This window comes from Megalobrama amblycephala, linkage group LG5 (assembly GCF_018812025.1).
Source record: "Megalobrama amblycephala isolate DHTTF-2021 linkage group LG5, ASM1881202v1, whole genome shotgun sequence".
Lineage (NCBI taxonomy): Eukaryota > Metazoa > Chordata > Actinopteri > Cypriniformes > Xenocyprididae > Megalobrama > Megalobrama amblycephala.
Window position 1 is genome coordinate 24,372,223 of NC_063048.1, and position 13,651 is coordinate 24,385,873.

The 13,651-nt window shown below is 35.8% G+C and overlaps 1 protein-coding gene across 35 annotated transcripts in view; it reads right to left on the reverse strand.

Annotated features, from left to right (window-relative positions):
* ank3a (ankyrin 3a) overlaps positions 1 to 13,651 on the reverse strand; it is a 99,232-nt gene that overhangs the window by 76,499 nt on the left and 9,082 nt on the right. Inside the window, exon 1 of one of the 35 annotated variants that reach the window (XM_048191405.1) lies at positions 4,034 to 4,547. The exons of the other annotated variants lie outside the window; for them this stretch is intronic. Coding sequence (XP_048047362.1) covers positions 4,034 to 4,069 — 36 coding nt within the window. The 5' untranslated portion in view covers positions 4,070 to 4,547. Of the gene's footprint in view, positions 1 to 4,033; positions 4,548 to 13,651 lie in introns of those variants that run through there. 35 annotated transcript variants of the gene reach the window in all.

Consider the following 13,651-nt stretch of genomic DNA (forward strand, 5'->3'; position numbering starts at 1 on the left):
AACACTTGGAGTCTGTATAATGCATAAACACAACTTCATTCTTTATAAATCTCTCCAACAGTGTGTAATGTTAGCTTTAGCCACAGAGCACCATCAAACTCATTTAGAATCAAATGTAAACATCCAAATAAATACTATACTTACGCGATTAGACATGTTGCATGACGAACACTTTGTAAAGATCCATTTTGAGGGTTATATTAGCTGTGTGAACTTTGTTTATGGTGTTTAAGGCAAGCGCGAGCTCTTGGGGCGTGGAGCATGAGATTTAAAGGGGCCGCGTACCCTGAATCGGTGCATTTATGATGATAGGCAGTTAAAAAAATTAATAAAAAAAAAACTATGGGGTATTTTGAGCTGAAACTTCACAGACACATTCAGGGGACACTTAAGACTTATATTACATCTTTTCAAAAACATGTTCTTCAGGCACCTTTAACATAAACTAAGGCTGAACCTGCTAACCAGTGCTTAAGTGAGTTGCTTTACAAAACAGGACACAGGGAAATTGACAGTACACGGTACACATCATTAAACCATTCACACAATGCATACACATTACACATAACATGTAAACATTCATATACAACCTACAAAACAGCATCACAGAACACCAACAACATCCATAAATCATTTTAATCTAAACTTTACATTACCTTAACACTCATAACATCAACACAATCTTCACTCCACCTTGGAGATTTCCACAGCATTCAAACATCCATCTCCATCAGAACAGATCCTTCTTTATCTTTTGTATCTCTTTAGTATTACACAAAACCATACATACTTCAGTCACCACAGAAGATAAATATTTTCTCAGTAAGTAAAACAGTTTTGTGGGAGGTTGTGAGAAACTAGGTAAAAATGTATGACTGAATGCAAACTCCAAAAAAGTCCCACTGTGGACACACACACACACACACACACACGTTTGTTTTTGTGAATTGTGGGGACATTCCACAGGAGTAATGGTTTTTATACTGTACAAACCGTATTTTCTATCGCCCTACACTACCCCTACCCCTAAACCTACCCATCACAGGAAACTGTGCACACTTTTACTTTCTCACAAAAACTCATTCTGTATGATTTATAAGCCTTTTGAAAAGTGGGGACATGGGGTAATGTCCTCATAAGTCACCTCTTCTTGTAATACCTATGATATACCCATGTCATTATACACATTTGTGTCCTGATATGTCACAAAAACGCGCGTGCACACACACACGTCATGAATTGGCATTGTGCAAAATCTGCGCTTTGAAAAACCAGTGCTAACTTTTTTTCCTTTATATTTACAGTTTTATTTTATTTTACAGTTTCTTGGTGTTTATACTGCAATGTAATGCATAAAATAGATTCTAAAGATTTTTTTTTTTTAGACATGCACGGTGGAGCACTTACTAAAGTTCAGTTTTGATATACTGCCAGGACGTTGCAAGGGTATTTCAGATAAAAATTAAATTACTATGTTTATATGCTCATGCTATGTTTCGAGTGGTTTTGAGGTGGTTTCTAAGGTGTCCCGAGTGGTGGTTTCTTCCTGACTTAAATCAAACAGAACCCACTCCCTAATCTGTCTATGGGACTTTCTTCGTGCACATTTTTTACTAATAATTAAAAAAAACGAACCACAAAATTAAAAGCAAATAAATATTTCCCTGTGACTCAAGTATTAACAACCTGTGTCAAGTGTCAAGCTCTGAATCTTTATAAATGCTCCCGTTGTATAATTCATCTCAAGCATTGAAATGTGAAAGGTCTCTCTGTTTTAAAATAGTAAGCATCAATATTTCAGTGTGGGAAATCCTGTGAACACTTTATGCACGTACACACAGTACAGTGGAAATACTCTGTGCTACCTCACACACATAGTTACGGTCACACACCCAGTGGAGTTGCATAAGACGTTCTCTAGGGTACAGCTGTTATTAAAACATCAGAGATACTGGACTGAAAGAAAGACATGAGGAAAGAAGAGAAAAGGTCATAGCTGATAAAAATAATGTGACACTACGTATGAAGACAAAATGCTAATGTCAGTACAGCTGTTGTTCATAAAAGAATAAGAGAGAGAAAGCTTTTAAATAGTTTCTGCCTCTCTGTCTCAGTGTCTCTTCAGTTCCTAGATAAGCAGTGAGCTCAAATACTGCATGACTGGCAAAAAAACAAAGCTACCCATCAGTGTGGCTGCAGACAGGGCGACTACACTCACACACACACACACGTACGTTTGTTTTTGTGAATTGTGGGGACATTCCACAGGCGTAATGGTTTTTATACTGTACAAACCGTATTTTCTATCGCCCTACACTACCCCTACCCCTAAACCTACCCATCACAGGAAACTGTGCACATTTTTACTTTCTCACAAAAACTCATTCTGTATGATTTATAAGCCTTTTGAAAAATAGGGACATGAGGTAATGTCCTCATAAATCACCCTCTCCTTGTAATACCTATGTCATACCCATGTCATTATACAAATTTGTGTCCTGATATGTCACAAAAACACGTGCACACACACATAGAGACAGAGAGAAAGAAAGAGTCCTGTCCTTTGAAAAAACAACATCAGCATCACTACAGTCAAATAATGCAAAACATGTTGTGATTTACAGTTGGAATGGACCAGTTGTGGTTGGTTTTGCAATGATGTTGGCCACAAGTGAAGCAGTCTGGTATTGTTTAGTTTTAAAATCCCTCCTCCACTCATTTTTAGCCTGTCCATTTTGATTCTCACAAAAACTATTTTTAAAACATGCCTAAAACCTACTGGTGACTGATTCATATAAATTGTTCTTAATTTAAAGTAGGCCAAAATATTCACCATATACTATAAGTTTATAAGTACAGATGCACCAATGTAGAAATTCTGGCCAATTTCAAGTCAATAATAATTTTTATGTTGGCACCGATGGCCTCATGGGCAGCACGCCGACATGTAGCACCAGTGCGCTTCGGGCGACCCGAGTTTGAGTCCCGGCTCGTAGTCCTTTTCCGATCCCATCCCCCTTTCTCTCTCCCACTTCGCTTCCTGTCTAATCAAAATAATAATAATAATTTTCATATTATGGCTGATAACTGATAAACAGCCAATATTATAAAGTACTACTACTATTTTGTTAAAAAAAAAGAAGAAAAGAAACTAAAACACAATAAAAACTATCATTACATGCACACAGCAACTAATGAGGGTTACATTTTTGACGTAATCTATCACTATTAATTACTGCTAAAGTAGATGGAGATCTAAATCTCAATAATGGCCAATATGATAGATAGTCGGATAGATCGAAATCCAAGACTGCAATGTGTCTCTAACCTCAACATCACAATAAAAATGAAGACCCACAATCACAACAGCTTCAAGAGGTAGAATCATGCAGTCATGAATGTATAGAGCTTTATTGGGTGAATGACATAGATAAAGTGGTCTAGAGCAGTAGTGAGCACTACAAGAACTCTGTGCTTGTGTTACATTGCATGCACACATGCACCAAGGTCAATAAAAAAACACTAGAGCAAAGGTAGAGTTGCAGCGCCTGACCACCATGAATGTCAAAATGGTGCTAATCACACTAACACACGTGAAGCAGATATTATTTTGCATGTGATACAACTGACAACAGAGACACTCACCAAATAAACAGTTATTCTATATTATTTGTGAGAACATTTAGCTTTGCAGAATTCTGCAAACAAAATCTGGAAATCTGAGCCCAGCGAGAGCAATAGATCAGATTTTGCGCCATTTATACTGCAGAGGATGTAGCAGAGAGTTTAAAATTACCAGCAGTGTCAAATATAGCATGTATTCAAGAAATATATTAATAATAAAAGATTGGAAACACAAAATCTGACTCAAGTTGTAGCAGATAAACAGCAAGAGCATTTCAGGGTCTCTTAACACAATGACCCAAACATCTTCAACCAACAAAACTTGAATTTTCCCAACCATTCCCAACACACAGATTTAAAACAACACGCACTTCCCAACCTTTCCCAGTCATATTTGTAGAGTACTTACAGATGAAAAATAGTCAGCAGCCTCTTCCACCGCCATTTTTCCTGCAGTCCCACAGAAACCCGATCACTTACTTCACTAGCTCTGCGGCCAGCAAGGTGCCATTCAGTCATGTGACGTGTAAAAAAATGCCCTGGCAGCAGGATGCTCAAAGACACGCTTCCACCTGACGTGTGTGTGAGTACGGATACAAGGATACAATGCTCTCCAGTACTACAGTAAATACAAAGTCACTTTGAATTCAACCCTCCTTTCCTGTTCTTCCTTTCTCTTTTACAACTTGACCTCTCCTTCTGCATCAAAGACAATCGACTTCTCTGTTTTCTTTCAATGTTCACAGTCCAGTTTATAACTTCTGGCAAACAATCTCTCTCTTTCTTTATGCTATTCTTCCTCTCTCTCTTTCTATCTATCCAATGGGCGCCAGCTCCAATCTTCATTCAACATGGACAAAATGTGTATCATTTACATCGCTGTCATATTTTATGTGCTTTCTCACTACCTCTCTGATTCTCTCTCTCTTTCTGTCATACACACAGAACACAGAGGGTGGGGGTCTTTTGAATACTGATATGAGGTGTTAAGGGGGTCCAAATATAGCAGCTGATTCCAATGCATTTGCAAATAGGACTTTGGCAGACTCTCTTTCCTTCCATTCTGCAGTCTCCCCCTCCCTGCAAACCCTCATGTGCCTGGTTTGTATTGTCTGAATGCTTATCTACTCCCTTTTTGGACAAAAAGAGTGTGCGTGTTTAGGACTGCTGGGGGTCGGTTTATTAGGCTGAATGCTGGGTTCATGGTGCAGCTTAAAAAAGGATTAGGGGGCATTTCCCCCCAGTATTAGGGTCACCGCACCATCATGTAAACACACACCCCAGCTGCACCTCTGACAAAGGGATGAAGTGTGTCACCCATTATACAGTGACACAGACTGTGTTGTTTACCTACTGTGCTTGCTCTGTGTGTATCTTAGTGTCTGTTTGAATATACTGTTCTGTTAAATGTACGGTTGGTTGGTTGTTATTTTCCGTTATGTATTATCAGTATTGTGCCCATGTGTTTATGGTAAAGGGGAGTGGCCTAGAGCTGTGTGTGAGACAGACACATACTGTGTGAACATATGGAGAGCTAACCGGCATTGACAATTTGATTTTACAACAAAAGAATTATTTTACTCTTGCTTTTGTACATTATTGAGATTTAACCATATAAATTGTAAAGCTCAAAGCAAGAGTTTTTTAATATAATTAAAAATAATAGTAAATTATTTTAGAAATACTAACAAAAGGTAAATCTCATCAAAACATTCTCATAAAATCATCAAAAAATAGCCGAAAATAATGTACAACAAATACTACCATAATGTATGGATATTTTAAATGCAAATCAATGATGTATGGAAATTTAAATAATGGTATTATTTTAAAAAATTACTTAATTTATTTAAATAAAATATACTACCATTCAAAAGGTAAGGGGTTAGTTAGTTGTTGTTGTTTTTTTTAATAAATGAATACTTTTATTCAGAATACATTAAATGGATCAAAAATGACAGGAAAGACATTTATACTGTTACAAAAATAAAAATAAAAATAAAAAATATTTCAAATAAATACTGTTCTTTTGAACTCTCCTGAAAACAAAAAGTCTCATGAAAAAAAATGCACAAAAATATGTTTTCGACATTGATGATAATGAGAAATGTTTCTTGAGCATCAAATCAGCATATTAGAATGATTTCTGAAGGATCATGTGACACTGAAGACTGGAGTAATGATGCTGAAAATTCAGCTTTGCATCACAAGAATAAACTACATTTTAAAATATTTTCAAATTGAAAAAAAAAGAGTTATTTAAAATTAAAATATTTCATAGTATTACGGTTTTTACTGTATTTTTGATCAAATAAATGCAGCTTTAGTGATCGTTAGAGACTTCTTTCAAAAACATTAAAAAAAAACCTTACTAACCCCAAACCTTTGAATGGTAGTACATATTTACAATATATAATAAAATGTTTTTGCAGCAGACTAATGAAAATTAGATTTATACTAAAATTAAAAATCTTAAAATCTTAATAGTACTAAAAACATGCATCATGTTATGAAAAAATTTCTTCTTGTTTTTTTTTATTTTTTTATTTTTGGGTGTTGAGAGGCTTTGTGGGATTCACCCAATACATCTGTAAACCCCTCAAACACTATTTAGACATATTTCCTGATACACATCACATCTGCAACACTTTTTTGCTGTGATTATTTATGTATGGTGCGGTTTCATGTTTCATGGAATTCTCTCTGTAAAATATATGTAGACATATAGACATGCACTTGAACATACAGGCATTCACACACACACTTTGATTATGCAGAGAGGCATCCCATGATGCTTTGGGGTGCATCACAGGTCTCCTCGTTCTGGGATGGTGGCGTTGCTATGGCAACAGAGGAGGAGGGGAATGAGAATGTGATCTGAAGGAGCTCAAGATGTTCAGTAACCGTGGTGATGGTTTCCCTCAATGACCTCCACCTCATCAGCCAATCACGGAGAGTGTATGAGAGTCATCATTCTCCCTCTCAAATACAGTCAGACACAGAGGTATTCACAAGGGCTACACCTGCTTTAAACCCATGGGCACTGGAGGATTTCCACGCTTTCAGAAATAGGACATCATTACACATTCTAGAAAGATAAATGAGCTTCGCTCCTACATGACTGAAATGCCAGCACAGACTCTGGATGTAGAAACAGTATTTAAGCATGCGTTTTCACTTAGTTTGGATGTGAGCGATGCATCAGGCTGTAAGTACTGTGTCTGGATGTATGTTGGTTATTTGTGATGATGCTGTTTGTGTGTGTTTACTGCATTTGCTGAAAATGTGAAATTTAATGCCCGTCGACAACACTTGTATGTCTTCTTACATGTAAAGCAGAGGCATGAAAATGTCTATGTCAGACAGACACAGAGGAAATTAGGTGAACAGCACTACAAAGACAGAGTGACTGCAAAGAAACACCAGAAATGATGACATCATCAGAACGTGCCTGATATCCAGACTCACACTGGACCCTAGTGGAGAGATTCAATACTACTGGCTCTACCTAACAGAAACAGATAAACGAACACATCTATGCATTCTCCTTTTTGTTATATCTGAAATGGCATAATGTTAAACTCAACATGAAATCAAAACTGACCCTATTTACTTTCCTAACGCATGGTACTGGTTGTATTGTGGAAGACTAATCAGATCAAGTTATTCCTAACAAATCAGCATAATCTTTAAATCAAACATAAGAACAATAGAACATTTGGGAGCAGACGTCACAGCATTGTGGTGGCACTGAAAAACAGTGGTAACAAGTGGAGGAAAACGGGTATGATTCACAGAATAAGAGAAAAAATGTCTTCTGCCTTTGGATGGCAAAATCGGACAAAAAATGATTTTTCATTTTTACAGCATACCAACGTCAAAGATGCCCTTTGAAGCTTAACGCAGACGTTTATGGTTGCAAGCCATTAAATTGATAGACTGGACTGATGAAACCTGCGAAGATTACCCTGCCATTCAAGCATGAATTTAATGTAAACAAACAATAGGTCTCTACTGCACATAATATTCACACATGCAGTTCACAGGGGGCATAATGTTTTGGCCCTATAGTTACTGCATGAAATAACTTTTAAACCTATAACATTTTTATCTCACAATTCTGACTTTTTTTCTCGCAATTGCGAGTTCATATCTCTCAATTCCGACTTTATAACTTGCAATTGCAAGTTTAAACCACAATTAAAAAAGAAAAAAAGGGGGGATTCTGATTGTTTCTTCTCAAAATTGTGAGGTATAAACATGGAATTTTGAGAAAAAAGTCAGAATTGTCACAAATTATGTAATATCACCAAAATAAAAAAGATTACAAATGACAATTCAGGTTGAATTTAAGCCTGGCACTGCACAAATTATGACATATAAGAAGAAGAAGAAGAAGAAGAATTATATTATTATAACCTCCACAGATAATGTATTGTGAATTTATAATATTATTATTATTATATTTAATGATAATATTAATAATAATTTTTATTATTAACCCTCTGGAGTCTGAGGCTGATTTGGGGCTTGGAGAAGTTTTGACATGCTCTGACATTTGTGCTTTTTTCAGTTGTTCATAAACATATAAATGACAAAAGTGTCATTACACTGTATTCAGCACAAACTATGCTACAATAATATGTGAGGAACATGTATGTACATGTTTGTATTTTTGAAGGAATAATGTTTATGCATGGTTATTGAAAAAACAAAGAACTTAAGTCACTGAAATAAGGCCAAAAAAAGTATATTAAATCTGTGTTCACAAGACTTTTGGGTATTGGAGGTTGTAGACTAGAGTTTTTGCTTCAGAATTATGTAAAAATTATGCTGCCTACTCCTTCATATAAAACAATATATTGATTTAGTTTTTGTAAGACATTTTTTGTCAAGAAACACAGTATGCATGGAGGCGTGAATCTGCATGAATAATGGGCCATTTACACCTGAGAAGACAAAAGAATCACATAATAATGACCTGAAATGACTTGCATATTAATGAGGCCTTTCAGTCAGGTAGGCTGTGAAAAAAACCCTCTGTAATAATGTCTCAGCTCATCATAAACAGCAATACTGTGAAATATTATTACAATTTAAAATAATGGTATTCTATTATATTCTTTAAAATAAAATGTATTTCTGTGATGCGAAGTGTCTGAACAATTATGTTACCTCTATGGCATTTCATATAGGCTTTTAGCTTAAAAGCATGCACATTTGGAGAAAAATTGATGGATTCTTATGTATTTATGTCAATTTTCTATACTGAGAAGTAATATTTATTGTCATCACTATGAGTGCTGGATACTGTTTTTTCAATTCATTTTTCAATTTACTGTTTTTTCAATTTCAATTCAATGAACTAACTTAGCAAGTTTACAATCAGCCAATCACCAAATCAGTCAATTAATGAGTCAATCAAAGATGTACTGAATAGTTCATGTGGGTTCGACAGCTGGAAATACTTGAAACTCTCTCCTGTTCTCTCTGAGGGGCAGCAGTTAATGTGTGCCGGCATGCATGAACTTGCGAGTGTGTGTGTCTGTGGGTCTCTGGAGGCAGAACAGCAGCGTGTGACCCAGAATCATTTTTCTACAAGGAATTTATCACTACAGACCCCAACCATCCTCCATAAAACCACATCTGACACACACAGTGAGAAGTAAAATGTTAAAACTAATTTTCTGAAATGTGTCTTGTGTGTGTGTGTGGCCTCAGCACCCAGGTGCAGACTGCCTGCAGATGTGGGATGCAATGTTGTACACATGCACACATCTGTCTTACTTAAACCTATTTTGTTCAGAAAAATAATTTTCTACACTCAATATCATAACACAAACATGACTGCTGCCACTTCATTATTAATAATCTCGATCATATATATATATATATATATATATATATATATATATATATATATATATATTTATATATTTCATCTACAATTTATTATAATTGCTTTAGCCGTATATATAGATATATATATATTTATATATATTTATACATTATTTATACATAGTATATATATTTATACATTAAAGATAATCTTAATAATACATAAAGTGTGTAATTTTTAGTGACATCCCAGCACTATCAGTGGTGAGGACTGGAGACATCCATTCAGCTGTGGGACTGAGATTAGCTGGATTTCTGGATTATAATTTCACTGTGAATTTAAAGTCAGGTGAGAAGGATAATCCCAACCCCCATCATTAGGTCAGAGAGAAAAGAAAGAGACTAACTGAGGGAGCAGCAAAGACACAAAAAATCTGAAGGTAAAAGGGCTCCATAGGCTTACAAGTATCTTAAGGTATCGTACTACACTGTAAATCTGGATTAAGGAACGTAATAAAGGAACTAAGTGTTGACAAGACTATGGCCGCAATGTAATGTGAGTGTGTTTAATCATTTGTGAATTAGTGAGACAATAAGAGATGGAGGAGGCAAGTGAGAATGAGAGAGAAAGAGAGAGAGAGCCATGTGAAATTTCTTCAAGCCATGTATGATGTTAGTCTGCTGAGAGACAAAGTGTCCAAAGGGTCACAAAAAGTCCAGAAACACTGTACAACATTCAATAGCCATGATTTAATGCTCAGAGTAATATTGATTTTAAATAAGTCCATTTCCACAGGGGGTACTACATACAAAAAAACATAAGAAATAATTGCAAAAGAAAAAATGAATACCTTTTTTTCAGCAGATGTGTTTCATTGATCATTCAAATTGACAGAATTCATTTCATCAAATAAATTCTGTTCTTTCTATTTCTAAACAAAACGGTTTCCACAAAAATACTAAGCAACACAATCGTTTTGAACACTGATAATGATTAGAAAAGTTTCAGCATATTAAAATGATTTCTCAAGGATCATGTGATACTGAAGACTGGTGTAATGACTGCTGAAATCATGAAAATAGGAAACAGTTGTCTTAAATTGTATATTATTTATATAACTATATAATATTTCTCAAAATTACTGTTATACTTATATTCGATCAAATAAGTTCAGCTTTGATGTGCCTAAGCGACTTCTTTCAAAACATATCATTTTTGTGGTGGGGCCAGTGAAAAAGATGCCAAGGTGGGTAAAACTTCTACCCCAACCAGACAAAAAAACAAACAAACCATAAAACCAATTTCAAAACTTCAGAAGAATCAAGAGTCTGTTTGTGCGCCAGGATTTAACCAAATGCTATGACAGAAATCCCTGAAAACCTTGAGATATAGTCTAAAGACCGTCTCATGCCCTTTACTTAAAGATAAGTAACCACATGCTCTGCTTCTAACATATTCTGATGCAGAATACAGGATCAAATCTGTGCACATGCTCAATGAATGACTGTCAAACGCTCTTCCATTTAGAAGCGTGTGTGTGTGTGTGTGTAGGATATTATCTGGCACCCAGACTGTAGCAGATGAGAGAGGAGGGAAAGGCCATCTGCCTGTATTACTCCCCCCTGTGCCCTCAAACACCCCCAAAACACACACACACAGACATACACAAACACACACCTCAAAATATCTCAAATGTACACACATGCTGTTTGAAGACCATAAGCCGAGATATTGCATCATTCAGCCGCATTCATCCTTCAACTAATGGTCAATCTGTAAAACATGAATTGAATGACACACATTTTTCCTTTGTTAACGAACTGAGGGAAGTCAAAATTACTGCATACAAGAGATGATGCAGATTCCCATATCATTACTTTAAATAGTAATGATTTTTCTATAATGTAATAATTAAAGCTGCAGTCCGCAACTTTTTTGTGTTAAAAATTTACAAAAATTATATAATGAGAATATACAACATGAATCCATTTTCCAAACCGTGTTTTTGTCTTATCCTGAATTATTATGGTACACTTATAATAAGTGTTTATATTCAGACTATTTCAGACCAGACTGGTAGGACTTGCCGCAGAGTATCACAGTAACTGCGTGACTCGCCAGAGACATACATGGAGAAAAGTAGCTCCGGCTACAATGTTCCTCCGCAAGACGCGTGCGGTTCCGTTTATTAACCGCTAGAGGGCCAAAAATCGCGGACAGCAGCTTTAAATTGCGGAAACACTTTACAATTAAATTATATTTATTAAAAGGTACACAATGTAACTTTTGGCCACTTTAGAGGTTTAAAAACAAAACTGCATGCAATTTGCTGAAGAACGTTGTTTTGTATATTGTTTTGGTGCTTTATCATAACTTAAAAAAAGAGGGAGATTTTATCCTACTCGTCATAAAACATTCACTACTAGGTTTAAGAGATATAACCAGTTTAGATGGATCTCAAGCTGACTGAAGACATTACTATAGCTGTACGCTTTAATACGGTTCTTCCTTGAAAGTAAATTCCAGCACAGCGCTACAAGAACCTATAATGAAATGACCCTTCACAATAGATAATGCTCTACATTGAACTCTGTTAGGGAGCTAGATCTTTTCAGTAAAATACCTTATTCACCTGCTGAGTAATAAAAACCCCACCTCCACATTTACAACATTTCAAATCCCCTCAGTTCTCCCCTTCTCCAAAAAGCAAGTCAATGTTGATTCTTGTTTAATTACGAGCTCTGTCACGTTCTCTTTTTGGCAGCAGACTCCTTTATTCGACGTTTTTTTAAAACTGGTGATTCCCAAGAGGATTGAGATTTAACATTCTCCATGTCAACCTTTCTCACCCGTTGTGACAACTAATAAATCAAAGCAGTCAGAGCAACTTTTCTCTATTTACGGATATGATGAGACATGAACAGGCAAGTGACGTATGTACACAATTTCCCGCAAAATACATCCCGAGTCCACACTTTCATAATGTAACACTGCTGCGGAGCTCCTGGAGCTTAAGTGGAGTCTCAGTTGAAATAACATGAATAAACAATGAACAACTGCATTTGTATTAACAAATGAGACATTTTTTAAGTGTTACCGAAATTGTTTAAACCATAACCTATTATACTGACATTCCAAGTAATATCACAGAACTTAAAGCTGTGAGGACCTGCCAGCTCACCATAAACTTTTAAAAGATATTATAATGTAGCCTTTCAAAGACACACACACACAAATATACACATCTCTGTTGAGTTTACAGTAAAGGAGTTTTATAAGGGTAGACAGTCTGGCTGCTACCCTGAGAATGTACCAGAGCTGATATAACAACACTCTGAACAAGATCAATAGAGAGCTGCTGGGTAATAGACCATTATCAGACAGATAGACCATTACCTTAGACTGGCTTTTACAGGACAGAAACAAATGTGATCTAAAAAGAATTACAGTGCAGAGAGATTGAACACAAAAAGATGGACATGTAGAACCAGAGAAATATATTTACAGAAACACTCTGTTGTGATTTTTTTTTTTTTTTCAAATAAATGCTGTACTTTTAAACTTTTTATTCCTCCAAGAATCCTGATAAAAAGTTTCCACAAAAATTAAGCAGCACAACAGTTTTCTACAGCCACAATGCTTCTGAAATAAATGTAGTCACTTTATTAAGAAGTGACTACATTTGAATGACAATGATTCTTAAAATTGTTGATTGTTGCTATTTGGTCAGTATATACGACCCTTGACTGAATGGCGGAAGATAAGTGAGTAAAAAAGGGAAAGGATTTCAATTTAAATCAGAAATGACTTGAATACATCTTTGACTAGATCTATGAATAAATCTGTGACTGGGTTTGGACAGTATTGGAGCAAAACAACAAATGATGCACTCTGAAGCTGATACTGCTCGTGCATGATATGAATTGTATCATGTTATTCCTAGAAATCATGCATGATGCAATTATAAAAAAAAAAGATGCAATCAGGACATGATGCAATTATTACTCTGTTGAACAAATTGCCCTATATCTGCCCTAGAAAAGCAGAGGTGCAAAACGCACTTTCTGGAGGGCCACAGCCCTGCATAGTTTAGTTACAACCCTGCTCCAACACACATACCTGTAGTTTTCAAATAAGCAGTGTCGTGCTCTCTTATTTGTCAATGATTTTGCAAAGGGACACATTTCT